This window comes from Trichomycterus rosablanca, chromosome 24 (genome assembly GCF_030014385.1).
Source record: "Trichomycterus rosablanca isolate fTriRos1 chromosome 24, fTriRos1.hap1, whole genome shotgun sequence".
NCBI lineage: Eukaryota > Metazoa > Chordata > Actinopteri > Siluriformes > Trichomycteridae > Trichomycterus > Trichomycterus rosablanca.
Window position 1 is genome coordinate 16,792,504 of NC_086011.1, and position 27,312 is coordinate 16,819,815.

Sequence of the window (27,312 nt, forward strand, 5' to 3'; positions counted from 1 at the left end):
ATCCTCAACGTCCTTTGACTACATTTACAAAGGAGACATTGTGTTCTGAAAGGTACAACCTAGTGTCTTTTCTGAGAGTGAATTCTCTTCCCCAGCCAAATTCTCACAACCCCTGCTGCATGCAACAAACTTTTATTTTACCATAAAATTACTTAAAAACTAAAACATTGTAAATGAAACTCATTATCAGGCATTGATGCTGGATTTGTAATCTGAAACACCACTCAAGAAGTTTTTATTTACATATTTACATAACTGCTTGTACTTAATTTGAATCATTATACGCTTTTTTAATGCCTGGCCGATTCAGATTTGCTCCCAAATGTCTTTACAAAGAGGAGCATGTAACAATATCATAAATAATACATAAAAGCTTTGATGTGTCCACCAAGACCATTTTCTGCAGCTCATCAATTTTACTTTGAAGAGTAGTGACATTCAGGCACACACACACACACACACACACACACACACACACTGCAAAGGCGATAATCCTCTAAAATTCTGCAGGAGTTTCATGCATTAATCAATGAGTATTGATCACTCCTGAGTCTGCATCTGTCATTGCTCTAGTAATTCACTCTATGCTAGTGGCATGGCTCTCCTCGTGGTTAGAAAAACATTGTCCTTCACTACTGTGGATCAATAGAAGATAAAAAATACATTGGAACATTGGGTCAGGCACTTTGTTACGTTCATTACACGTTGATTGCTCAACAGCAGTAGGTCTATTATTGTCACATTATGACATTGTTTTCATGTCTATAAAACTGCGATCCCACATTTAGAGGTTGTTTCCATTGTCATTTGACCCATTTAATACCTAACCTTGTACAGAAATGGGTGGAGAGAGGAACAGTGTAGACCATGATTACTCAGATGTGGTCAACACATAATCACCAAATGAAACAGAAAGAGTGCTATATTTAAAACCCTGTAGTAGGGGAAAAAAAACTGAAGTTGTTTTGTGTTATACACCAGAAAACTGGAAACTTTGAAAAACTGATTTTGGTCAGCTGACAAGGTGAAAGCTCTCATCACTGATGATCAGAAGAGAACTACTGTACTTGGGTACTTTTTCATTAAAACAAGTAGAAATGTGTAAAATACATTTGATATAGAAGTTAAAATGTATTGCATAGCACAGGAGGGTTTCAGAGATGTAAGCTGAACATTTGCTAGGTTAATGAAAACGTTCTCAAAGTCATTAGTGACAGGAAAAAAACACTGATTTAATATGGGCATTTAAGATTTGTAATCAAGGTGACTCAATCCCTCCTCGCACTAACTTTTATTGCTATTCAGTGGTGATTAATGGCACCTCTAGCTTATCACATTAACACTAATTGTGTTATTTGACATAAATATTAACAGAGTATCAATATTAAACCAAGCATTCCTAACATGGGCTACCCTGGCACGGGCATTTTCTCTGACGCTACCTAATTCTAAAATACACGTTTATGCATGTGAAAAGATTGTATAATTGGCATACTGGACCAATACAATGCACATTATTCTGCATACCAAGGCATGTATACCATTTGCATTCTTTAGTAGTGAAATGATAAGCGATTGTGTTGACTGGCGCCTATTTTATTCAAATGAGGCAATTATGCTGCTGAATATAAAGTGAGGTCATTTACATTAGGTGACGCTGTGCAGTGCTCTGTGGCCTTTGATAAATTATGCTGCACTGCTTTTTTTCTTTGACTTTGTCACCTTTGTAAATGATTAGGGATTCACTTATAATTAATAATACAAACAAGACACAAAAACTGAGTCAATGTCACTGTTATTGTGTCCTCAACAGGTGGAAGATACCCAGGTAAACAGCATTTAAACTGCATTACACATATCTTTCCCAGATTAAACTATTACATAATTGTACATGTTTGATAATAGTTGCATGTCAGATAAAATATTCTGTACAATTAAGGTCTGTGTTAGACCCTTACACTTAGGAAGAGTAGTTGCAACTGTTCAAAGAATGTGCTTACTAAGGGCTGCAGTCTCTAGAAACAGATATCTTGAGTGTAGGGTGAGGTGTGATATAGATTATACAGCATCATTGTTTTATATAAACAAAACATAACTTCTCTCTTGAGCACACTCCCATTCACACACCCATGCCTTTATGAGGGCTCGTGTACAGCTACACTTTTATACACTCATCCACACAAACACTGCACGGGAGAGGAGGACCAGAAAGACATTCAGCCTGTCAGAGGAACATTTCTAATGAAAACAAATGAAAACCTGTATTAAATCTAGAGTTTCCCAAAGCAACAGCAGCTCAGAAACACATTCAGGTATATCTTCTTTTCTCAAGTCTGTAGAGAAATCTACACTGTTCCAAACATGACGAGAATGCATCAGTGATGTTACTGCGTATGTTACAATGTATGAACATCCACACAGAGAATAATAAGAACACAATGCATGGAAGCTACATCACACCAAAATGACTTTGACGATGCTCTTAGGGCGAGGAAGCCTCAGTAACTGCAGTAACTGTGTGTGTTGTGCTTGTATCTGTATTTACATTCACATCAGCTTTACTGGTGCCACACAAGAGCCTGATACTGTGCCATGTAATTTGATGTTAAACTTTTGTTATTGCTGAAATCGACATGACCACTCTAAATAAACCCAATACTGAATTAAACACAGTTGAACATAATTCTGTTATTACTTCTTTATCTTGCTGTTTAATTTTTGTTGTGTCAGTAAATTACACTAGCCCACTACTACAATTGTACCATGAAAGATCTCATAGTGGTACCTAACATCTAATTATTTACCTTAAAAGAGTTGGATCTTACCCTTCACCCCAATTCGTCAGTATATTTCAATATAAATAAGGAAACAAAAGAAAACGGAAGAAAATTTTCTTACCTCTTGGAGTAATTTCAGTGCCTTTAAATGCCTGTGTAAATCAAGGAGAAAAAAGCAAAGGTAAATATGTGAATATTACACAAACTTTACCCATTTAGTCTATTAAAGTTCGGGGGTGCTCGGGGGTGGCACAGTGGTAAAATTACACTAGCCCACTATAGCTGGGATCCAGGGTTCAAATACCCAGCAGTGCTATCAGCCAGGTTAAGCATCTACATGCTGACATGATTGGCTATGTCTGAGGGGACGTGGCCGAGGCCCTGTACCGGGCGTGCTCCAGCATTACACCCAGTTGTACCAGCAATTCTGACCAGGATATACCAGTTGTAAAACATGAGATGTACACACACACACTCAAACACACAACAAACACACTTACTCTCTCTCTGTATCCAGCAGCTCCTTGGCTATGTAGTACGCTCTGGATTTACCATCAATCTGCAGGCAAAGACAGACAGAGAGACATGAGAGATATAAGTACGTTTTAAAGTGTTTCATCATGCTACGTGTTCAACACCTCCAGCAACAGAGACAGCAAGATTGAAAAATGACCTGATTGAAATAAACGGTGTGACGGAAAGATTGAGAAACCATGACAGAAAAAAAGAAAAAACAATGATCTGATTTTTTATCCGAACCTGTCAGTAAAAGATAGATTGTTTCATTAAAGCACAACATAACATGAAAGCTTTCTCAAACGCACTACTTTCAGCTCGGATGCATTATGGATGAGGGGCCGTGCTCGTGCCAGCCACAAAGCACCCATTGATTTGCAAGCTAATCACAGCCTGCTGCATGCACATGTTGCTGCCGAATGGCTATATTTAGGAGGTCATGGCAGTTTGTTTTAGTAAACGAGACATCAGGGAGTGATGTAGTCCCTGCACTTTCAATCCAAACGCTTCAGGTAACCCTGTGATAGAAACTCAGAAGCAGCTTTTCCTTTTTAGCATATCAGACCAAACTTCTGAGATAATCTTAGCCACCGAGGATCCTGATAAGAGGTTCAAATCCTCAAACTCAGGACCCGGACAACCAGTCATTAAAACTGCAGCCTACAGCAGATTGGAACAAACCAAGCACTAAAAATGTAATCACAGCTCTGAAGCAACGATTACATCTGGTAATCAGAAAACAATTCTACACAATCTACAATGCAGATTTACAAAATGAAATTGGTTTGGAATGAAGGAACCTTTTGGCTTTTCAAACAAAGTAGCCTATGTATGATTCATTAGGAACAAAGTCAATAATCTAAACCAGGCCATATTTGATCTTTTTATTTAAATATCTCAATTTGAAAAAGGTAATACCAGTCTGTTTATGATGATGACAATATTTTGCTTAATATTTGTCACTCATGTGTCATGAGCCACTATTTTACAGTTTAAAATAGAAACAAAATCCAACAATCCAACCTTGCTTATTTAAATGTGTGGATGTTAATACTGGCAGCAGCCCATGGGTAAACAAACAATTATCTAGCAAATCCTCACAGTTTAATGTTACATTCTGATTGGTAGAGAAACCTTTTAAACCTATTAAACTGGTGGGTCTGGACCTATTTCTCTCTTTCATTTATAAATGTAAAAACTTAAGATGTTTTGTAAAACCTGCTAGACTAATTTCCCAGTTCTACAGTAAAGCGGAAGTAATAACTGTTTTAAGTGTTATCATGTAGATATGAGCTCTTGAGCTGAGCTTATAGCCGTTTGCAACCCTTGGTTTGCTTTTCTTTTTAGAAATGAAGAAAATAAGGAAGCGTGCGTCACAAGGCCAGGGCCGGGCTCATACTAAGCGGGCAGAGGGAACGGGTGGAGTGCCACTGTCTCCACGACTGGAAAATGGCTGACAGGGGAAATATGAATCTGAACCTGACAGAAAGTGCAGACACAGGGAGTTCCACTTACACAGGGAGGCTCCTTGTTTTTGTCTATGCTAGTATCAGAGACTTTGATTACGAGTTCAGATTTTCAGGTCAGAGTGAAGCACTTGACACAAACAGTGACGTTATACAAAAGACAGCTGGGTTTTGAGCATGTTATGCAACTTCTATTACTACTTCTATTATGATTATTTTCATTTTATTTTCATTAATTGCTGTATCCTGGTCAGGGATGCAGCAGGCACAGTTCCACTAAACTAAACTTAGATTTGAGAATTCAACAGATTTTTATATTTTGTGTTTCTAACCTGTCTGTCGTAGCCCTGGTCAACACAGAGTTCCTCTTCCTCAGACGTCCGTCCATTGTCTTCCTCAGCAGAAGGAGCCTCAGGGGCAGAACACACAGGGAAAGGTTCGGTGTATGCACTGAGGGAAGGAGAGCATGAAGTCAGAGAGAAGACCAAGTCAGGCAAGTTTATTTCAATAGCACATTTCATACACTTCAGTTCAAGGTGCCGCACAAAAGTATAAAATAGAAACAATTAAAGATGAGAGTTTATTACCAATACAAACGTTACGTTTGCAGCAAGTTTTGGCAGAGCCAGTAATATCTTTACTGAAATAGTGAGTCAATGGGCCACTAGTCATTTGGTGAGAGAGGCAAATATAGTATCACACTGTCAGGAAGGAAGCACAATTAATAGAATAAAACAGGCCGAAGAACCTTAATTGCAAATGAAATCAAGTCCACACACCAGATAGCCATATACTCTGTGCTTCATTCAAAGCAACTACCTTAGTATACAATATTCTAAACAGCATTACTGGATAAAGACTATTCCATATAAAAGGCAGCTACCATCTGAGGTTTTCAAATTTTGGTCAAACTTGAGGACAAGTGTATCACCGTGTCGCTGGGTATATACAGTGTTGTGGAATTTTTCTTAATTATCCTGCTGGCACTGCTAAATGAATCTCCCAACTAATATTCCCAGTCAGTCTGTATCGAAACCTGGCTCAGGTTTTTGAATATGTTAATGCATTTTTGAATTTCACACAACGATTGTATTAAACTACAGAAAAATGCAGTTTGTAGCAATTTTGTGCAGATTCTCATTCCTTTATTTTTTTTTTTTAACAACTCAGGAACAATTTATCATTTAGACATAAAACATAAACATCATCCAGCTGAAAATTGCTGTTGCTGGGTGACAACTTATGAGGAAAGAATTTCGTTTCAGAATGCAATATTCCATGATTTATTTATTTATCGTGCTTATATAAAGATAATTGGTTTTATGTGCATAATAGAGTTTGAGTTTGAAAAAGTTGAGAATTATATCAGTAAAAGTGCTTCACCTTTTGGTGTCTGTTTATCTTTCCTTTTTCAGTTCACACAGTTTTTTTTTAATATTATTTATTTCCAGCTCTCATTTACTAGCTGATTCCCCACTTCACATGACTACTAACTACCCAGGAAAGCAAAAACAAAAACATGCTTTTACGCCTTGATGAGAGCACTTACCAAGCATTTCTTAATAAGGCAAAACAATTAATCCTCCAGATATTTTCCCTTTAAATGCTTAATCCCATTCTGCAAAACTTTGTTATCATATAGCATATAAATTCCCGCCTGTGCCTCTGGCTGACACTGTTAATAGACTTCAGAGAGCGACAAATCTGTTAAGACCCCAACTGCTAGCTAATCGACCACACCACTCTACACTCCAACTGCTCGAAGAGCCACCACACAGCCATGAAACCCTTCTAATACAAGCATGAATATCCCCTTTGTCGCTCTTCAGTGAAAATAAACCCTACAAAAATGTCTCCAAGGAGATTTTTTGGGTTTTAAACAGCACTGCAATATCCAGTGGAGCAGAATTTACCCTTTGCTAAGGAGCAGCATTTTCCCACTTCTCATTTCCACTAGACCTGGTGTGAATAATTTTCTCTCTCCATCTCTTCCATTGCTTTAAGTAGTAACATGCATGGTTAAGACCAGATTGGGAAGGCATTGGCAGGTGGGGGGTGAGAATGAGCTCAGTGGGCTCAGTGGGCATACAGCGGGCACTTAGAGCACTGAAGCACAGACATGGCCCCGAGGAACAAATATGCAGTGAGTGCATACACACATGCTTGTAAATCCATAGGCACACTTTACACACATGGTCATTACATACTGATACTGATATTCCTATAGAACTGTACATTATATATACAGTATGTGTTCGTAAACATACATTTGGTCTTGTATTACACAGGTGTCATTGAAAAATGTTTTGTAATACCTGCTACTACATTCATACATTTCTGACCGTCAGTTACGCTTTCTCAGACTCTCAGTCCAGAAGACATGGTCAAAAAGCTTTCACCCTGTCAATCAGGTGTGTGGAGGTCAAAAACCAACTATGCTGCAAGCCATGTTTTTATATATAATTCAATCTATCGTGGCCCCTGACCAGGATAAAGCAGCAGGTGAAAATAGAAACTATTTCATTAATACATATTTAAACACAACTTAATTTCAATACACATTAAACTCACACATCCTGCGTAATCTTTATTTCCACCTCTCTTACAGCCATCATTAAAAAAGGCAATTATCAAGCAAAGTGCTTCTTCCCTTCTCACCGTATCACCGTGCTATAATCCCCAGGAGCTAAATTTAGGGTCCAAAATCACTGCCACAAACACAATGATTTCCTACAGTATTACATCCCTATTTGTTCTTTTGTTTGCTGCTTTACTGAAGACCTGTAATATGTAATTCACTTGATTTAAACTTTAAAGTCTGCATTTAGGAACAGACATTGCTTTTCTCTTCCATTCTTGAAATGGCACAATTACGAAAGATAAGTGCGTGTGAAATACCTTCCCAAAATGACTTAAATTAGCAGTACATTTAAATGCACTGGCTGATAATGGCAGGAAAGATTATGAGTAAGGCTTTGCAGAGCTTTGTGTTAGGAAAAGTAAAATAAGCCCTCATGCAGAGATAACCAAATTTAAACACTTGCCCAGTTGTGTCTGTTTGCATGAAGCGTGCTGCTAAACTGATTATTATTATTAAGCTATTATTAAGCTTTCCAAAGCGGCTTTATAACTCTATTGCAAAACTGTAGAAGCAAACCTTTTTAAAACAGACGGCCTGAGATAAACGACTGGTGCACATTTAATCCTTTCTTTTGTTTCAGTGCAATTTAGTCCTGTAAGATCTACTTCTTTATTTACCATCCAGTAATTCTGCAGTAACATACTCAAAATGTAAAACACTAAGAGGAATGTGAACTATGACAACAACAACATCTTTACGGTGGGTCAGTTTTCCTGGCTGCGCCACACCTTGCCCTGTTGTTCAGAGCCGCAGGGGAGTCTGAGAAGTTAATATCGCTTGTCTCCACCCAATATACTGACCCTGTCTTCTCAGCCCTATATATATATAAATATAGTTTTTCCCCTTGGGATAGCTTGATAATGACCTTAAAGGTTGGGTCCCAGGACTAATCTGGACCGCACCAGACCGGGCCAACACTAAAAGACGGACAACACCTTAATGTTCGAAAACAAAACAAATCCCGGAGCTCTGTTTGCTCTCTATTGCTTTTTTATAATCTGTCTGATGTCTTACTATCTAACTACACTACAAACTCACAAACTCTATTTTCCATGAAAGTTTCTACAAACATGTCAGATAAAAGTAACACTAGGCAACAAACATTTATCAAAAAGAAGAATCACCACTCTAAATGCAAACCAGAAAACTGCTGTTTGTGTGCGTTTGCAGGAGGTGATACCAGAGAGATTTTTCCGATAACATTTCAGCTATATCTAACATTTAATTCTGGAACTCATTCTGGTTTAACAGGGTTCATTCATGCAATTTGACATCCCAAATTTTACTGGGGGACAAAATTAGATCATACATGTACACCTAGTTTTACACATAGGAAGTTTGTGGCTAATTGGCCACATCTGTCTTAGTGTCAGTTTGCTAACCACCCCTGTAACATAAACAACATAAAAACAACAAAATACACTACAATTTAAAGCTACGCGTACACTTCTGTACTGCAGGCATGAAGATCAGTGTCACAAATCTTTTTAAAATGAATGGATTTTTACATCCAAAGTTTTACTTAAACAATCTGTGTGACCAGGCTGAAAAAAAAATATTAAAACATATAATTCAGTCATAAACAAACCATGCTAACATTTGTTTAACATTAATTAAAATACCCAAAAACAGTGTTGTATGGCAAAGAGATTTGGCAGAACAACAGTTTACAAATGTTCCAAATCTACCATAATGGCTTTATAACATTTAATCATAGAACTAAAACAATTCATAACAAATCCAACAATAGGAACCAAACTCGCTTCTGGTTGACCAAGGTGAGAATGTAATCAATCACTCCCCTGTCACTGAGCCTCCACCAGCAGCAGCAGCAAAGTCAAACTCAAGCTGAGAACGTTACAAACACACTACCAACAAAAACAGGTCAAGGAGCTTCAGTGACTTAGGCTCTTCACCAGACAAGTAGCAGCTAACCTGGCTGTTCTTTAAGAGTGCTGACAGTAGGCAACACTAGAGATAGCGGACACACCATGAGAGAAATCAATAATGTCACTGGGAAAAAATGCCCAAGGCTCGCTGAAACACTCTATACAGACCTGTGAAGGACTGTTGTAATACTAATGTGTATTCTACACAAAAGAGGCAAACAATAACATACAAATAGAAAGGGTCCAAGATTACGATCCAAAAATAGAAGCTTTATTTCGTAGAATCTCTCAGAGGAAGATTAGTGTGCTGGTGGGAGGGTGTGTGGGTATGTGTGGAGGAAAAAACAAAACAGAAGGGCTGAATATCTGTCTACATTTAGTGCTAAACCATATGAAGGTACCAGCAATATAAATGACTTTTACAAATTTTCTTGATGCTCCTCTGATGAAAATCGATTAAAACGGCGCCCAGAGGCCAGTTGAAATTGTTAGTGTCTGTTGCACCATTGGAGCTCATTTACCACAGAGGTGTAATGATGACTCCAGGGCTCTCACTCTGAGGAGCCGAGGATAATTTGGTCATAGCAGGGTTAAAGATTGACCCTTTCCGCCCAAAGCCTAATGATGAATGAATACTCTGGGGAGTTTTTTTCTTCAATAACACAAAGAGCTTCAGCTACAAAGCCCACATTGATATGTTATTATTGCTATTATGGCTTTAACTGTTGACCGCTCAGGGCAAATGTACAGTATGAAATGTCCCTGAAGACAAAAACACAATGATCAAGTTACTTAATCTAAGTACTACATTCAATATTCAGGATGTTTTTACTAGAGATGCAAATATTGCCATTTTCTTTTAGGTAACAACCAAACGTAAAACATTTGTCCATGTTTTGACAATATTTTTTTTGTTGGTTGCTTGTTTGCTTTTGATTGCTAGGCTGCTTAGATTAGATTAGACAGGAAAATGCATTTTCTGTGTAATTGCTGAGTAATTAGTAAGTGTAAGGTTTAAACAAACAACTAATTCATACTGAAGGGAAATCAATTCTGCCAGTAAAAATGACATTACACATCTGTGTAAACACAAGATATAAACTGTCCATAAGCCGACCACCTGTTACACTATTTATGTTTCCCATAGCTTGTTTGCAGTGTGGTTTCACTATTAAATCTAAGGATGCAATTTTTAAACTGACCTACATTACTTATTCATTCATTCATTGCCTCTTTTAGCACCGCATTATTCTAACGTGCACACAGCATGACACCACTGTAAGGTAACAGATGCTATGAATGCACCCTTAAGAGGTGTCAAATTCTTGTTAAGTCAAAGTTCATCAAGCAGATTTCTTATTTGTCTCTTAGTGATGTTAAAGTGTGTGAGGTGTCCAGCTCCACTACTAATTTAAATATCAACAAGTGGCTAATGATAATGAATTTAAAATACCTTTTAACCAACAGAGTTAATCAATGACTTATCTGCTTTTTGTTAGTTATCGGTTATTTGCTATTAGTAATAATCAGTAATAATATCATCAGAGCTTTCACACTGTACTAAAAATTAAAAAATGATCATGACATAACTAGTGGGGACAGAAAAGTTACCAAACATTAAACAAAGCTATGAGAAAATAACAGGTCCATGGAGAAACAGTACTTAGTCTTTGGAATTACACATTTACAGACTGAGACATGCTTATTACATCGAACTACGTGAAATCTTTACTAAGAAAACAACAACCACAATATTTTTGCAAACACTTGTTCAATTTCTCCTCATCATGATTCAGGGAGACGACGGCAATAAGAATGAAAAATCACCCAAGATACTAATCCAAGTTCTTCACATACCTGGCTATTTGTAACACAGGTTCTATCTGGCATCTTTTTGCTTACACACACACACACACACACAGAAGTTACCATTCAGAAGAACCAGCAACTGAGAAAATAAGATAAGCCCTCCCACAAGCACACTTCATCTTTCTGAACCCAATGAGCTTCTACACTGCAGGCTGCTCTTCTAATGCACCATACGGATGGGAATCCTGGGTAAGCAGGTGTTAGCAGCTTATTCAAATCTTCTTGCTTGGGTGCAGAAGGGGTTATTAATCAAAGCTGACTTACCCTCAGAGCATATTATCTATGGGTAATGTAGTTTATTATTCATACATCTTGCACATCTGCTTATGAGTACAGGCTTTAGTTTGATTATGCAAAAATAGATCTGATTAGGAATAAATTAAAAACCAATTCAACTGATTTGAACTTTGATGCACCATCAGCTAAAATCTGCACAGTAATAAGTGAATAAAGCTTCTTACACATAAAATCTTATGCCAACATTTGGACACCTCTGGCTAAATTTGACGACGTGTTGAAATTAACACATTTTTAACAGGATTTATTTTGCACAATCTTCATTTTTTCCATGAGCAAATCTAACTTGGACTGCTCTCAGACAGAAAGGTGAAGCCAACACTATCAGACTGTCCAAACACTAAACCCATTTCCTGTTAACATTGTTTTGGCCACTACTTCCTTCAAACCTCTGTGATGGTACTGCCATTGTGTTTGGAGGAAGAGCTTTCAACATTCCCGACATGAGAACTCTCTCGTGATTTACAGCGTGCTAATGTGACACAAAACCAAAACCAAGTCCCTCACAAAATACCCAACAATACAGTGTTACAATACCGGCAATGTGACAGCGAAAGGGAAACAGATCTTACTTACCCCATTCTTTGAAACATCTGTAAGCTTTTAAAGAAATGTGTGCGGTTTATATCCAATTATATTTCCATTTGATGATTATCAACATTTAGATGGTCAGTATTTAATCATAAAATTGCATAAACAGATGAACATTAAAAAATGCCTCATACCTTTCTGTCTCTTGCTCTTGTGTGTTGGGCTTGTTCTCTATGCCTGCTAAGCTGTTCATGTCAACATAACCGTCATTTTCGTTTACAGCTCCTGTTCGAATCTGATCGTCAAAGAATTCAGTAATTGTAACTGCCCGAGAGGGTCTGCCAGTAGGAATCTGTATATTCTCATAGTCTGAAGTCATGGCTGGAATGTTTTCATAATCAGAAGTATCCGCACTTGGAAAGGAGATGGATCTAGGCTTGGTGAGTGGCAGTGGCATAAACGGAGGGCGAGAGCGCTCCTCAAAAGACTCCACTCTAGAGATGCCTCTAGTCCCGTAAGTCTTGGGGATGCCCTTCTTCTTTTGCCTGTCTTTGTAAACCACAAAGGCGGTGGGAAAGTCTGAGTTGCGCTGTGATTTCACAACGCGGGACTGAAGCTGAGGGGAGCTGCCGGTACTCCTCCGGTCGAGCTCTATCACTCGCACCGGCCCATGGTGGCTGGATTCTGACGATGATCTGGAGGAACGTACACTGCCATCTCCGAGTGACTTGGTATCAGTTTTTCTTTTGAACTTTAAAGCCAAAAAACGCTTGAATGATGTCTTCTTCTTTTTGTGTTTGTCATTCGGTTCGTGTTGAATGAGTAAAGATGGAGAGCTTTTGGTGATAGGTCTCTTGGTGATGTAAGCCAGTTCAAAGGGGGGTGGAATATCCACAAGAGATGTAGGTGTAGACACGCCACTGGAAGACTGGTGGCTTCTTTGAGAAAAACTTCCAGAAGAGGTAATAACGCAAGGTAGTGAGAGAGTGTCATCTTTCCTTTTCTCTCTGTTCTCCAACCTGGGTGAGCAATCACTTTCCAAATGAGCAGATAAATGCATGTCCCGACCCTCTACAGAATAGGATCGTGGATAGAGCAGAAAACGTCTAGAATTCATTGAAGGAATTTTGCGATTTACCTCGGAGCTATCTGGTGAATTTATCAGATCTCCATTCTGGTCAAAATCCACAGTGTAGTACTCATGAGTCTGAGACTCATTACCTGTCTCCTCTGGAACAGTCTCAGGTACATATCCAGGTACTTTCCCTGAAAGTGACCGTGACCGAGTCACAATGGCCTTTTTGTCAAGAATGATAAAGTTTTCTCCATCTGAGTCAAAACCTGCTTCTTCATAAATGTGCTCATCACTATCTGAGTCTGAGTTCTCCAAAAAAGGCACAATGTGGCAGTCAAGGTCTTGTATGTCCTCTTCAAATGCCTCAGTCGTGTGAGCAAAAACAAGTCGGTTCGTTATTTCCGGAGTCCTGCCCAGGTCTAGGTCAGGAGGGACTGTAATGTTGCAAAGTCTAAGGCGTGGCTGGCAACTATTTCTTTGGTTCATGTCCACTTGGCTGCACCTGGCTGAACGGTTCATGGTGCTCTTCCTTCTAATTTTATGGGTTATGTCTTCAGGTTCATCTTCATCCCCTATTTCAACATAATCCTCTGATGATACACATTCCAGCTGCTGATCATCTCCATCCTCGCACAAAGAATGATCTATGTCTGCATAGTCATCGACTGTCTCCCTGTTTGCTGTTTCCTCGTCGTCCTGATTCAGAGGTTCTGAGAATAAACTGACACTGTCCACCACCTGTGCTTGTTCTTCCTCTATTTCCGCCACATCATAAAAATGCTCCTGGGCGGATATATCTGCCATTACAGTCTCAGTATCAGTTGCTTTCTCTTGACTACATTGCTCATCAGTATACTCCACCTCTGGATCTGAGGTGCTCATTAGATCAGCAGGCACAGCCTCTATGACTGAATATGGCTCAAAGCCATCCTCCGCTTCCTCTGAGAATCTGAAACGCCCAGATTGGTCTTTAGTGGCACGTTCTGGCTGCCACGCACTGGTGTCATCCAAAGATCCAATGATATCATAAGGGTACTCCTCACACAGTGAAGCCTGACTGCCCTGCAGATTTTGATTTGAAGATTTAGCCTCTGCATTTGTTGGGTCCTTCTCACTTGGATTTGTGCCCTTATCACATAGGTGATTGGCACATTCTGTTGGGGAGCATTTTTGCTCATTGAAATGAGGTTCATCAATATCATCAGCACTCTCTGATGTAGGCTCCTCTGAATTCTCTATTTCCGCATACGTGTCCTGATTTAAGGTTGAATCCTCAATTTCTTCATAGAAGCTTGCTATGTCCTCTGATTTACCTTCTTTTCGGTCTTCTGTGGAAATCTCATTCTCAGGACACTGAGCAAAATATTCCACTGTACTATCAGAATCATTTGTGCTCTGAGATTGGGGCACATAACCAGTGTCTTTATTGTGGTCTACAGCAGATGGAAAAATGTCAATAACTTCCTTGATATCATTAGCAGAGCCTGCATCATCGTCATCATCTTTGATGTTGGTCTCTCTTTCCCCATCCCCTCTTTTTACCACTACGTCTAACTCATTGATTCCTTTATCACGAATAAAATCCTGGTTGCTGGGATTCCCCTTCAGCTCTTCCTCTTTAACTTTGATAGACTCCTCCTTGCAGGACTCCTCTGGTGGGTCGGATTCATCCTGTGCGAGTTCCGATTCGCTGTCCTGCTCCAGCTCCAGACTATCTGAGGACACTACATCCCCATTGCTAATAATACACTGGCTGTGTTCATCCACTTGCTGTATGGCATGTCTCGGTTTAGGGGCGACTGGAGGTTTAGGACCTCGAGAGGACGGACAAGGTACTGACATTAGGGTGGAGCGCACTGTGATGGTTAGGCGACTTGGTATCTTGCGTTGAGAAGTTTGCAGTGGCTCTTGATATTCTTAAAAAAATCAGAAAAAGGATAAAATTAGAATAAAGACACAGGCTGGTAAAAAAAAAAAGATATTAGTGAAAACATTGACAGTCAAATCTGTGGCAAACCTATAAAAATGTAATTAAAACTTAGATTTCCACTTAAGTATTAAGTGTTGTTTATTGCTATATAAAAATTTTGCTTATAAATTCTATTGATGCTATTGAGTAGGTGAAGCAGTTAAAAATGTAAATTTGCTTAGTCATTACCTGCAAACATTGTAAAACTTACTGTTAAAACATTTTCAAGCCAAAAACAACAGAAACAAAAATAATAACTCTACTGGTGATGAAAACCGAACGACGTCCTTAAACAAGGTTAATGTGAATTTGAGACCTTTCTGCTGCAACACACCCTTTCTCTTAACAAAACTCATACACCCTTTGTCTCTTCCTGTTATTTAGTACCTGCCTTGACGCACGTCCTACTAAACTCCCTTTGCACTTGGTGATCTCTCTGCTAAGATGTTGTTTTCCATCAGCGCAAATTAACTATTCCTGCAGACTCTCCTAGAAGGTCACTGAACAGGAAGTGCATAGGTGAAAGACACTACCAGCATGCCACGCTGCTTCTGACCATGAATTCTGCATTTTTTAAATCATACCTTAAATGATTTAAATTGATGAGCAATATATTTTACTGTACGATAGCTCTTTCTGTAAAGGTCCTTTTAGTATTTAAAGAAACAATAAAAAAAGAAACAATACAGCCCTCTAAGTTCAAAACAGGATATGAATTATGCAATGAAGAATTCGATTAAAACAGGAGAGAACGAGGAAGATAATAGGCTGGACCTTTGACTGTGCCAAGGCAACAGGACATGATCTCAGCTGTGGTTTGTGAAATATTATTCATCTCACCATGCCTTAGTGGGTGCATCAGCTGTGTGATAAGGGATGAGAAAGGGATTACAAGGATCCCACAGGGTTGCAGGCTAAAATAACAAGACAGGTAAGAGTAAGAAAGATGGACCTGCCTGGCTGATCAGAAAAAAAAAACGTTTTGACCCCACATGTTTAATTACAGAGTGTATATGATTAGTCTGAAACCTTTTCTTTTAAGAGGCATCTTTTAGAGCAGATGAATGAAATGGTGCACTTAAGAATTTGAACATAATTAAAAGTTAATGCTTGGAACTATTCAATAAATCACTTGTTACAGCAAGTAAAAGATTTTTATCAACAAAACAAAACATTTTTACAGTAAATATTCCATATTGTTTAAATAGGTGATGAGTACTTAACAAGAACCCTAAAGGAATTTAAATAACAAATTCTAGTACTAACATTCTATTCTGAAATAAAGAACTGGGTGGCACAATGGCACAGCAGGTTATTATGAGTAGTGCACAGCACCGGGTTATTTTGCATTGAAAACTGTAGCAACTTTGTCAATAGTGTCTTTTTAACAGACGACATGTTTTACTAATTTAAACAGTTATTAGATTTGTATTTGCCATTATTAGTTTGTTAGGGACAGTTGTGGCCTAGTGGTTAAGGTACTGGACTAGTAAGCCAAAGGTTGCTGGTTCAAGCGCCTGGCTGACACTGTTGGGCCCCTGAGCAAAGTCCTTAACCCTCAATTGCTTAGACAATATACTGTCACGGTATATTTGGATAAAAGCGTCTGCTAAATGCCGAAAATGTAAATATAAATGTTTGAATACTTTTCCTCTATTTTCCTCTATTCTCATAAAAATGTCACTGGTGACACTACACTACATGTCTGTAATGCCAATAACCCATTGCACATAAGGTATCCCTTATTAAACAGGACTTCTGGCCCTTTAGTGCATATGTACATTTATTTTATACATTTATAAGAGATCACATGCACTCATGGATAATATAAACTACATTTCACAAAGCTCAAAGAAAAGAGCAGGAGATGCTCTACAAACAGAACTGACACCAGACACTATTTCTATGTAGTGTACGGAACACTGTGACAGTATTAACAGTATTAACAGTATTTAACAGTATTCCGTACAACATCTCAGATCATGGATATTCAGGTTAAATTACAAAACCGAACAAACTAGTCCTTGGAAACCAGTTATTAGATGGCAGGCAAGACATCACTTATGCGATTAAGACCTTTAGTCTAGCTTTTGAATGTTATTTATTACACGACGTGTAGTTGCAAAAAGTGAGGATAGTAAACCTGTACGTAATACTGTGACCTAACGTTAATGCTGAATGTCTGAGTGTGTAGTTTAATTAATAATAGTTAATAATGAATAATAAACCATTGTGTGTTTAAAAACTCACAAGAATAAACACATCTGATAACAATTATTAGGTAATTAAAAGTTTTTAAAAGGTTTGTTCCTCACCTGTGCTCATTTTCGGTTGTCATCCAGAGGAAAGTCTAACGGTCCACATCGCTTCCCTCAGATACACTAATAACGTCTCTTCAGTAATTATCTCCAACTGTAACACAAATGTTATTCCACCGACATTTTCGCCAACTTTACGGAATAGAAATTAAACTTTAATTAAGAAATTATTCCGATTTTCTCTCTTTTGTTCAGTTCTGAGGAGATTTTAAATCTGAGTCTAACGGCTCCTCAGTGGCTGGAGCGCGAGCAGCGCGCGTGCCTGACTTTCTGCGCCGAGAGGCGGGTGAAGACTGCGCGCGCGCGCTTCCTGAGGAGGCAGAGTCAGTCAGCCATGTAAACACACATCTGATCAATAACAGCTAACAAATTAGCCTTTATAAACACGTTATAAACACTCTGTCAGAGCGCAAACAAGCATTTAAAGACTTGTTTTGTTATCAAATATACTTCCTTTTCATAAATCGACCCTAATTTTTATTGTTAGTTTTAGCTTTATAATCTTAAATCACAAATTAATAACATTAGCATTTTGCTATTGTTGGCAGTTACAGCTAGGGATGCCAACTTTCAGAACTGGAAATAAGAAACACCCTGGGTTGGCGGGTTGGTGGAAGGCATAAGGTGGGGGTGGGATGGCGGGTGTTTACCTGAGAGGTAGCGGCGGGGTGGGGGGGGGGGGGGGTTGTAGGTGGTTACATTTACATTTACATTTTTGGCATTTAGCAGACGCTTTTATCCAAAGCGACTTACAGTACTGTGACACTATACAATCTGAGCAATTCAGGGTTAAGGGCCTTGCTTAAGGGCCCAACAGCGGCAACCTGACAGTGGTGGGTCTTGAACCGGCAACCTTCTGATTGTACCAGTAGGCTTTAACCACTAGGCTACAGCTGCCCTGGTTAATCCTATAAAATATTTTAGGCAAAACAACATGCATAAAGAACATCATGTAACATTTTTTCTCAATAGTGCAAACAACATTTTTACATAATCCATCTTCACACTGACATGCAGCCCCGGTTCTGGACTGCGTTGCTTAGGGGGGCAGTGAGAAAATCTGGAGGGGGGCAATGCCCACCCCAGCGCCCCCATAGCGCCGGCCCTGCTTGTGTTACCTTAATTTCTCCCTAAGCCGGATTCGACCTAGGGCGGAAAAATACGCACGATGCGTTCTGCCCACTGCGCTACTCAAACAACGAAGTAATGAACAGGTTGTTATGCTGATATGCCTGCGCACACACGGCGTTACTAAGACTAAAAATGAATACTACTTAAAATAATAACCAAACGCTTTCTAATTCCCACGGTGGCAGCAGTTTCCTTCTGTTTCATACACATCGTCCTGTCTCAGTCTAATCTGCAGTGTTTCTCTCCCATTGATAAAAATACGGAACAAAGCTCGTCCCGTATCAGTTCAACACGGAACACCACGTTTAGTTTCCAAATAAGGAACGATTCCATATATTACAGGACGGTTGGCAACCCTAGTTACAGCGTTGGAATGTAAGGAATAATAAATAATACAGCGGTACCTTGAAACTCAACGTCTATTGGTTCTGGGACTGGAGTTGAGTTTAAATGACGTTAAGTTTCAAGTAAATTTTTCCCATAAGAATGTATGGGAAACCTGTTAATGCCTTCCATGGCCCCGTGGACTTGCATATATTTTAGGCTAATGTAAAATAAAGGGGTTGTTTTTGACACGTATACACCGAAAATAACAAATATAATATAAAAACACTGAAATAAAAAGCTGATTCTTACAATTTCTCAGAACCCCGAGCTGTAACACAAGTTTAAAAGTGAAACAGTGAGGAAAATCCAGATAAACACAGATACATGTGGACCTTTTAGTGAATCTTTGTCTCATATGCACACTTGATGTATTACCGCACCGCTCAAGCCGAGCTCTGAAAAAAGCAACTGTTCATTGTTAATTTTAAATTAAATAAATACATTTAAAAAAAACAAACTAAGTGTACAAATTTCTCGACGAAGGGTGTTTCAAAGATTTTGAGTTTAGGGGACGTTGAGTTACACGGTACCACTTTATATTTTTGCAACAGTGTGGCCCATCCCTTTTGGCAAAGTGTAAACATTACTCATAACTTTATTAATACATTCATACATTTTAAATAAGATCTTAGACAAAAGATTGGCAAAACCATGTAACTGCATGTTTACTCTTCTCTTTTGAAAACAGGTCCTAATTTATTAGCCTTTCTGTCTTGCTAAAACTTCCAGATTTAATTTCTTGACTGAGGAAAATACATTTGTTTATGAAATGTCCTGGATGAGTGGACGTTTGGATGGCGCATTGGTCTATTATGTTAGCCCTCCACCGTTGAGATCCGGGTTTGGTTTTTACTGAATAGTAAAAAGTATCTGCGCAGTGCTCAAGTTTATATAATGCCACACAATTGAAATTAGTCTTTCTACACTACGAACTTATAATAGTTGCTGTATGTGTATGTACTTTAAATTAATTGTATTGGTTTGAAGAACTACAGACATCAACAACTTCTAAATACAAGTTTTCCAACTGGTTGTCTAATGTCTGACTGGAGGAAAGCAGCTCTTTAAAAGCCTCTGTTCATAACAGGAAACTGCTCTCCCTGTTTCCTGCACGACAGGCAACACTTCCTTAGCAACTCCTGGATAAAGGTGTTGATATTAACCCCTTAAATTCTTACTATGTTTAGGAGATGATTTAAGGCTTAAATAGAAATTAGATCATTTTTGTAGTTTAGTTTATAGTTAAAATATAAGGTTATTAATATATGAATGATATATGAATATGGTTTAAAAAGTACTAACAGTTTTGTTCATCATTTGTCTACAAATCAAGAATGTTGGAGCATTCCTAAAAAATAAAATCTTGGTGGAGGTGGAAATCTACTTCACTATCTGCGCTCCAAAAATAGAGATAAAATCCCTAGACTAATGTAATTTATAAACTAAATGGAACTTTAACAGCTGGTATAGACTCTTCTCACATCTGTAAGATAAGAGGCATTAACTGATAACTAGCTGATGAGGCCAAAATCAACATTGAATCAATATTTCCTTTGCTGCTGTCATGGTGACAAACCACTATTAAGATTGAAGTGTGTGGTGCTATGTGCTTGACTGGCATCATTGTTTTTGGGATGTCACCCTAACCAGGATAAAGCATTTACCAAGGATGAAAAAATATTTAAGGCAAAGGGATAACAACTTCAAAGATTAAATTAGAAATATAAGTCATTAAAGGAAGTAAGCATTCACAGTTTAGGCATAGTTTAAGCTGCAATTATTTGATAGACATCTATGGCTGGGAGCACTTTAGCAGCCATAGTCAACCATTAGTACGTGTGCTATTAATTATACAGAACTGAGTAGCTAGGCTTTCTCACATAGTGTACTATCATTAATTCATTAATCATTATTAGCTGATTTATCCTAATCAGGGACACATTAGGGTTGGTACCGACCCATTTCATTGCAGAGTATCAAACACTTACCCATTTACTTACCCAGACTAGTGTGCATTCTTGTCCAAATAATAATGCTAAATCTGTAATATAATTGTACATTTGTTTGAAGTATATACAGTCCCCTTTTGATTGTCTGATATTGATCTGTTCTTGAATGAAGATCATTGAATTTTGCTTTGACTCTTTTGTATGGTGTAATCATGAATACTGTTTACCCTCACTGTACATAGTGAGACTTTAAGTAAGAAACTGTCTAATTACTAGTGACTAATGCAAAGATATCACTTTTTACTGTCTAGTACACACTGTAACCTACTTTTGTTCCTAATGATACTCATTACACAGCCGCATGTCACTTGTATTTTATATAACTTGTATTTTGACAGATTTTTACCTTGCAAGCCATCTGCATGAATGTGATTTTACAATCACTTGTCTATTGTGAAGCACCACCAGCTGTGCATCTTCACGCCTGATGAAGGGCAGATTGCAGACCTTAATGCCACCAGAGAAGAGCTGTCAGATACACAGGTCTTCACTCTGGCAGCACATATTACAGATTTAGCATTTTAACATTGGGGGGTAAAAGTCATGGGACACTTTTTTAACTTTTGTGCTCTGAGACTTCATACAGCTTTACCTTTTGCCAGTTTTTTTTACTTAGAAACACCATCTGTCTGTGTGTTTTACTCTATGTCCTTTAAAACTAGTGAAAGGTCAGATTTAAGAACAGTGTGAAGCCAGTGAAGAACATGAAAGTAAATCATCCATAAACTAAATGTTAGATAGTGAGTTCATCGACTGCCTTACCTGTGTAGAGGTGCAGTATCCTGTCCTATTACAGAGCATTATTAAGGTTGGATAAATATGTGCTAAGTGGTGTACATTTCCAAATGAGCTGTGTCTGGGCTCTGGTGCAAAACACCAACCAAGAGAATATATTTCAGATAAAAGCCAATTCACCCTTTTTGCATAATCCTAGAGATTGTATGCCAAGACATATTAAAGTTGTTTTGTTCTGAAACTTGTTTTTCCCTTTAAGTTGTAATATCTGTGGATACGCTTGAATTCTAATGTTCAGACTTTAATATTTTTCATATATTTTAGTGTTGCAGTAACTAAATATAACTGGATATATTAACTACCTGTACCATGGACAGTTCCGTAATTGAATTTCTCAGTGGGGAAATCCAGAATATTGAACTTCAACAATGTAAGCAATACTAGCAATAACTTTAGCAGATGTCAGAAATGAAGCACTGTCTGTATTATTGGGTTTACAAATTGTGTACCTTATACAGTATGTGTATAAATCGTGTATCATATATGGCCAAAACGTGACAAAAAAGCTTGCTTGACTGTGAAGAGTGTCGACCATGTTCAAGCAGCTTTTTATCTATGAAAAACATGGGTTTTTTTTTTTACTACTGGCCTTAAGCCCCTTATATGACTCCAGCAAAGAGACCAGTTAAACTAGTTCTATTTATATGGGCTTAGATCTAGTCAATCAAATCATTAGCTCTAGTCAATCATAATCAATAAAAGGGAAAAGAAGGCCATGCACATAACAGAAGCAGATGTGTTCCCTGTATTCTAATTATTCACCCATAGAAAAAGAACAGTTGCAGAAATTACTTGAATTCTAAAAATGCCATTAAATACATGTTCATTATGATTGTGTGTACAGGATACGTCTGATTTCAACTGTATATGCTACCAGTAGGGATATCAAATATAAAATATAATAAAAATATATTATAGAAGAGAAACAGATCAATTTACCGAATACCTCTTCAGAAAGTGTTTACCACACAGACCAGTTGGGCTTGCATTGTGTCATTAGACCATTTTCAGCTGCAGCACCACCTCTTTGTTGGTGTAATTGTCAAGTCAGGCTAAAGATAACCCACGCCTGGCATTAAGCCCTGCCATTTGTGGCTGTTAGTGGAAAATGGAAAACTCAGGCACTGAATTTGACCCTGAATACTTTAAACTGCACAAATATGTTTTTTCTTCTGAAGCAGGCGTAGAAAACAAGGTGCATGTTTATAGAACTAATAAAAGACCTGAAGCGCCCAGCTGAAAGAATAGAGCTGTGGGAAATACGCCTCTAGATGTAATAGAAACATCACACAAACATGTTTTGGGCTAAAAACACAAATATCCTTGACTGTAACTTGCTCTCTCCACCTGGGCTCAAACATATGTGTGAGGAATCAGGAAAAACATGTCAGAGACCAGACACACATTATACTGACCCAAACAGGAAACTAACTTGTTCCCAGACCCCAGAAGTGACACATTGCCTAATATTTGATAAGACTGGTTTTAAAAGCAGCAGAATTGTTTTTAGTCAACAGGCAGGGGATGTAAGATTACATTATTTTTCATTTGTTGCTCACCATTGTCACCAGATGGTAGGGTCAATTCAGTGTTAATGTGTTCCTCACCAGGTGACACATTTAGATTTGATGATTTACTCTGATATTTATCTTATTAAAAGACATTTAAAAAGACATAAAAAAGCCGTAAACTATTGCAACCATCAATTTCAGGATGACAAATGAAAGGGAAAACCTAATAATGCCACCAGAGGACTTCTAAAGTGCCTTGACATTGGTTCTATAGGAACAATTTTCCTCAGCTGCTGTTTGATGTTGGTGGTTGAGAATTCTTTAGACTAAAACCTTCCTCGGAGATTTGGGGTTAAGACTCAATGACTTTTGGTTTCATACTCATCAAACCATTTAGTTATAGCTTGTGCCCTCTTATATTAAAACATTGTATTCCTAGAAGATGCAACTTCCATCATTCTAGACATGTTCCATCATGTTGATCAGGTAAACAGTAAAGTGGACCCAAAGCATGCCAGTCAAAATTCCCCATGGCATAATTAAAGAGAATTAATTAGAGATCAAGAATTCAGGTACGTACTGTACTTTTGATGTACAGATAGCAGTATTTGTGGCTGAAGCTCCTGCCATCCGTGCCACAATAACAAATGCTCTTTTAATACCAGTTATTTGTCCTCCAGTGTTTAGGTAGTGCTGCAACCCTTACTAGGATGAAAAAGCTACTGAAGATAAATGAATAAATGAATTAATTACATTTTTGGCCTTATAATTGTACTACCAGTAAGGCAGTATGCAATTATCTTGCCATTTCTTACTTTCCCCCTTCTATATTACAGCATCTACAGACCTGATCTGACATTCTCACCTCATTTCAAGTGCTATACACTGGAGAAACCGAGTGAGAGAAAAATTGAGAAAGTGAATGAGTGTATTTATAGGAAGAAATCCAGTGTCAGCACTCTCACACAAATAGGGCGCAAACACAGGAACACTATTCACACCTTGTGCAGCTCCCCAGAGTGAAAGAGAGAGTCAGCACTTCATCAAAAAAGCAAATAAAGACTCTATTCCCAGCAGAGCTTCAGAAGCTAATCAATACATTAGTGCTGGACTGCAACAAGATAGTGTCTACAGCTGGAGTAGATTCTGCTTCAGTGCTTCCTTAGCCCAAAGTGTACAATTAATTAGAAATTTAAATGTTTGTTCTTTCTTTACCTTACACTCACAACATTACTACACACACTACCCTACCATTGCCATTGAGTATGGTCCAAAACCCGAATAATATCTGGTCAGTGGAATTTCCATGGTGTTCTCTTTCTGTTCACAAAAATCTCTGTATGAGTTTAATCAGTGTGGTATAGTGTGTCATCTTTAAAAGCACTGAGAGAGAGGGATACAAGACCATCTTAAAGGCACTTAACACATCCCCAGTGCTCAGTATAAAACTACAGCTAATGTTAATAATAATTTATAAGAACGGCCTCAGTAACACAGACTCTGAGTTTCAAAAGACAACGGCTGTGACTAAAGGTTCAATGTTGACCATTTTTAAATTGTTAGACAAAAAAGGTTGAGAAATTAGATAAAAATTATTTAACAAAATTGTAAATTGATCTGAGGTCTAATATAGGACTTTTTCATAGATCCAACATTTTTGGTTTTCTTAATTTCTGGAATAATTAAAATGTACACAAAACCCAAACCCAACAATCATTGACAATAGAAAATTGGGGTATGAATCCTTTTTTTCCCAAGGCACTGTGTTGCCTGTACATAATGACTGACTGTCCACACTTTTTATGTGTAATATTTGTCTATAGCAAACTGCAATATTCAGCTGAGACATGCAGTTTTTTATATTTCCATGGGTAATGTGCAGTATTACCACTCCTCTTTGGATTTCCGTTTTACCTGCACATAAACATAGTCTGAAATATTCATATTCAGTATGTATGTTTGACTTTATATTGGTAGGAAAATATAATGTGCCCCTTCCTAATTAGCTGTGATTAAACTCATTGCTAGCCTTCAATAAACATAATTTTGCGTTGTCTCTTTCATGATGTAGCATCATGAATTGATGCTATTTAAAGTTTCTGTTTGGAGATAATGGCTCTTGCAATGGTGCAGTGTGGTCCTAAAGCCTTGAATTTTGTAACTCTTTTTATGATGATACATTTAAACATTTCTATTCAGCTATTTTGAATCTATTTCCTTTGCTCATAGCATAGTGTTTCTGTAGAAACATTAAGGTGGTTGCTTGACTTTAATAGTAACAGTTTTTGTTCTTCAGGGCTGGAATTAAGCTTGACTGTTTATTGCTACAGTAAAAATATGAAATGTATTTTTTCAGAAGTGTGAAATTAAATATAAAATTTTGAATAAATAAATAAAATTGTTTTTGTGTTACGTTTTGCTTTTTCTGTTTGAATTTATATACAGTAGACTGTGTTAGATCTACACAAGCCTCAGTGCTGCTTGCTTTTCTGGTGCTTCATTGTATGAATAATGTTGGCAACAAAAAATAATTAAATGTACTGAAGCAATGTTATACTTCAATATTAACAAGCAAGCAAATGTAATATTTCAGTAGTGATAATTAATACAAGAGGGAACTGTAGCTGCAGGATTCAGTTCTACAGCTAATGCTAATAAGCTTTATAGTTATTATTACAATATATTCTCATTCAAAATGACCCAGTCTTTATTACCCTGCCCTAACAATAGCAATATAATAGCTAGAGTAAGACTAAAGCTCATGTGGAGCAGAACAAAAAAAGTCGCTGTGGCCTTTAAACAATTCTGCTAGATTTATGTGTTCTGTGGTGCGCCATCCCTTATGAGAAATGGTGTACAGCTCGCTAACTCGCTGCCCTTTTCTACACCAATTCATTTTAAATCCCACTGCTGCTTTGTTTATAATCCTAATACAAGCACAAGTTTTTAAGACTCACACTACCATTAGACTTTCAATAACACGTGCTCTTATACCTGAACACTGTTTAGCAGTGGTGTAAAAAAGTATTACCTTTCTCTAATTGTCTGTGTTATTGCATAGTTATTACATTAAAAGTGATTCTAAACAGGAGTAGCTGGCCTGCTAAAATTTCTCCAAGTGTGCAGCAGTAACTTATCCAGAAACAACAAAAGATCCCAGAAATACAATTAAAGAACTGTAAATACCTAGATCAGGTTTGGAGTCAGGGGAGTGTAGCAAGAAAGAAACCACTGATAATCTAGAGAGGCATCAGCACCTGGAAGGTCCTCAAAATGTAAAAGTTTTGCACAACAAGGGTCTCATTTTGTCTGGCAAGAAGCAAACATAGCATTTCATAGTAAGCGATGATGTGAGGATGCTTAGTTACATCAGGACCTAAATTGGATGCTGTTATTAATGAAAATAAAAATTCTGCTCTGTATCAGAAGATTCCTCAGGGAAATGCAAGGTCATTTATCTGTGAGCTGATGCTGAGGATTAATTGGTTTATGCTTTAGGACTATTATCCAGAATACAAAAACAAGGTTACATCTGAATGGCTACTAATAGTCAGAATTCATGTTTATGGATATATGGATGCTGGATACCTTTATTCCTTAAACAAATAAAATAAAATGTTTAAACATATAAAAATATGTGTTATATTACATGTTTTGAAGATGAAATATGCAATAACGAAGGCAACAAACAAGAGGGCAAATACTTTTTCCAGCCCACTGTATAAACGGATCTGATTTCAGTACAGAAAGGGAATTTCCATCACATTAGTTAACTTGGTGTAAATCACTAATCTGCATCGTTGCTGTAAGCCGTGTAGCTACTGAGGGAAACAATAGGTTGTGTGAAAAAAGTGCTCGGACTTTTTCCTGTGACTGTTTTCACATCTTTCAGCCTAATGAAACTGGGAGGATGTAGATACCAAGTTTATAAATATATCTTTTTTCAAGCTCTTAATGGCTTCTGTAGCTATCTGCTTTCTTGAAAGGTTTAGGTGAGCGTGAATAGGTCACATACAGTGTCAAGTACCTGTAGGTCTTTAAAGCCTAAAACTAGATGATTTATTATCAGAGACGAAACATAAAAAACAGGCATGCTGCTTAATATCATATGTACACATGATCTTGAGATGC

The 27,312-nt window shown here is 37.8% G+C and overlaps 1 protein-coding gene across 1 annotated transcript in view; it reads right to left on the bottom strand.

The window, feature by feature from the left end:
* Positions 1-17,515, bottom strand: part of fgd5a (FYVE, RhoGEF and PH domain containing 5a) — a 34,348-nt gene extending 16,833 nt beyond the window's left edge. The window contains exons 1-5 of the mRNA XM_062986895.1: positions 17,346-17,515; positions 12,181-14,977; positions 5,092-5,209; positions 3,278-3,336; positions 2,899-2,929 (exon numbers count right to left, since the gene is read on the bottom strand). Of these exons, the coding sequence (XP_062842965.1) occupies positions 2,899-2,929; positions 3,278-3,336; positions 5,092-5,209; positions 12,181-14,977; positions 17,346-17,355 (3,015 nt within the window). The 5' untranslated portion in view covers positions 17,356-17,515. The remainder of the gene's footprint in view (positions 1-2,898; positions 2,930-3,277; positions 3,337-5,091; positions 5,210-12,180; positions 14,978-17,345) is intronic.
* Between the last annotated feature and the right edge of the window lie 9,797 nt (positions 17,516-27,312).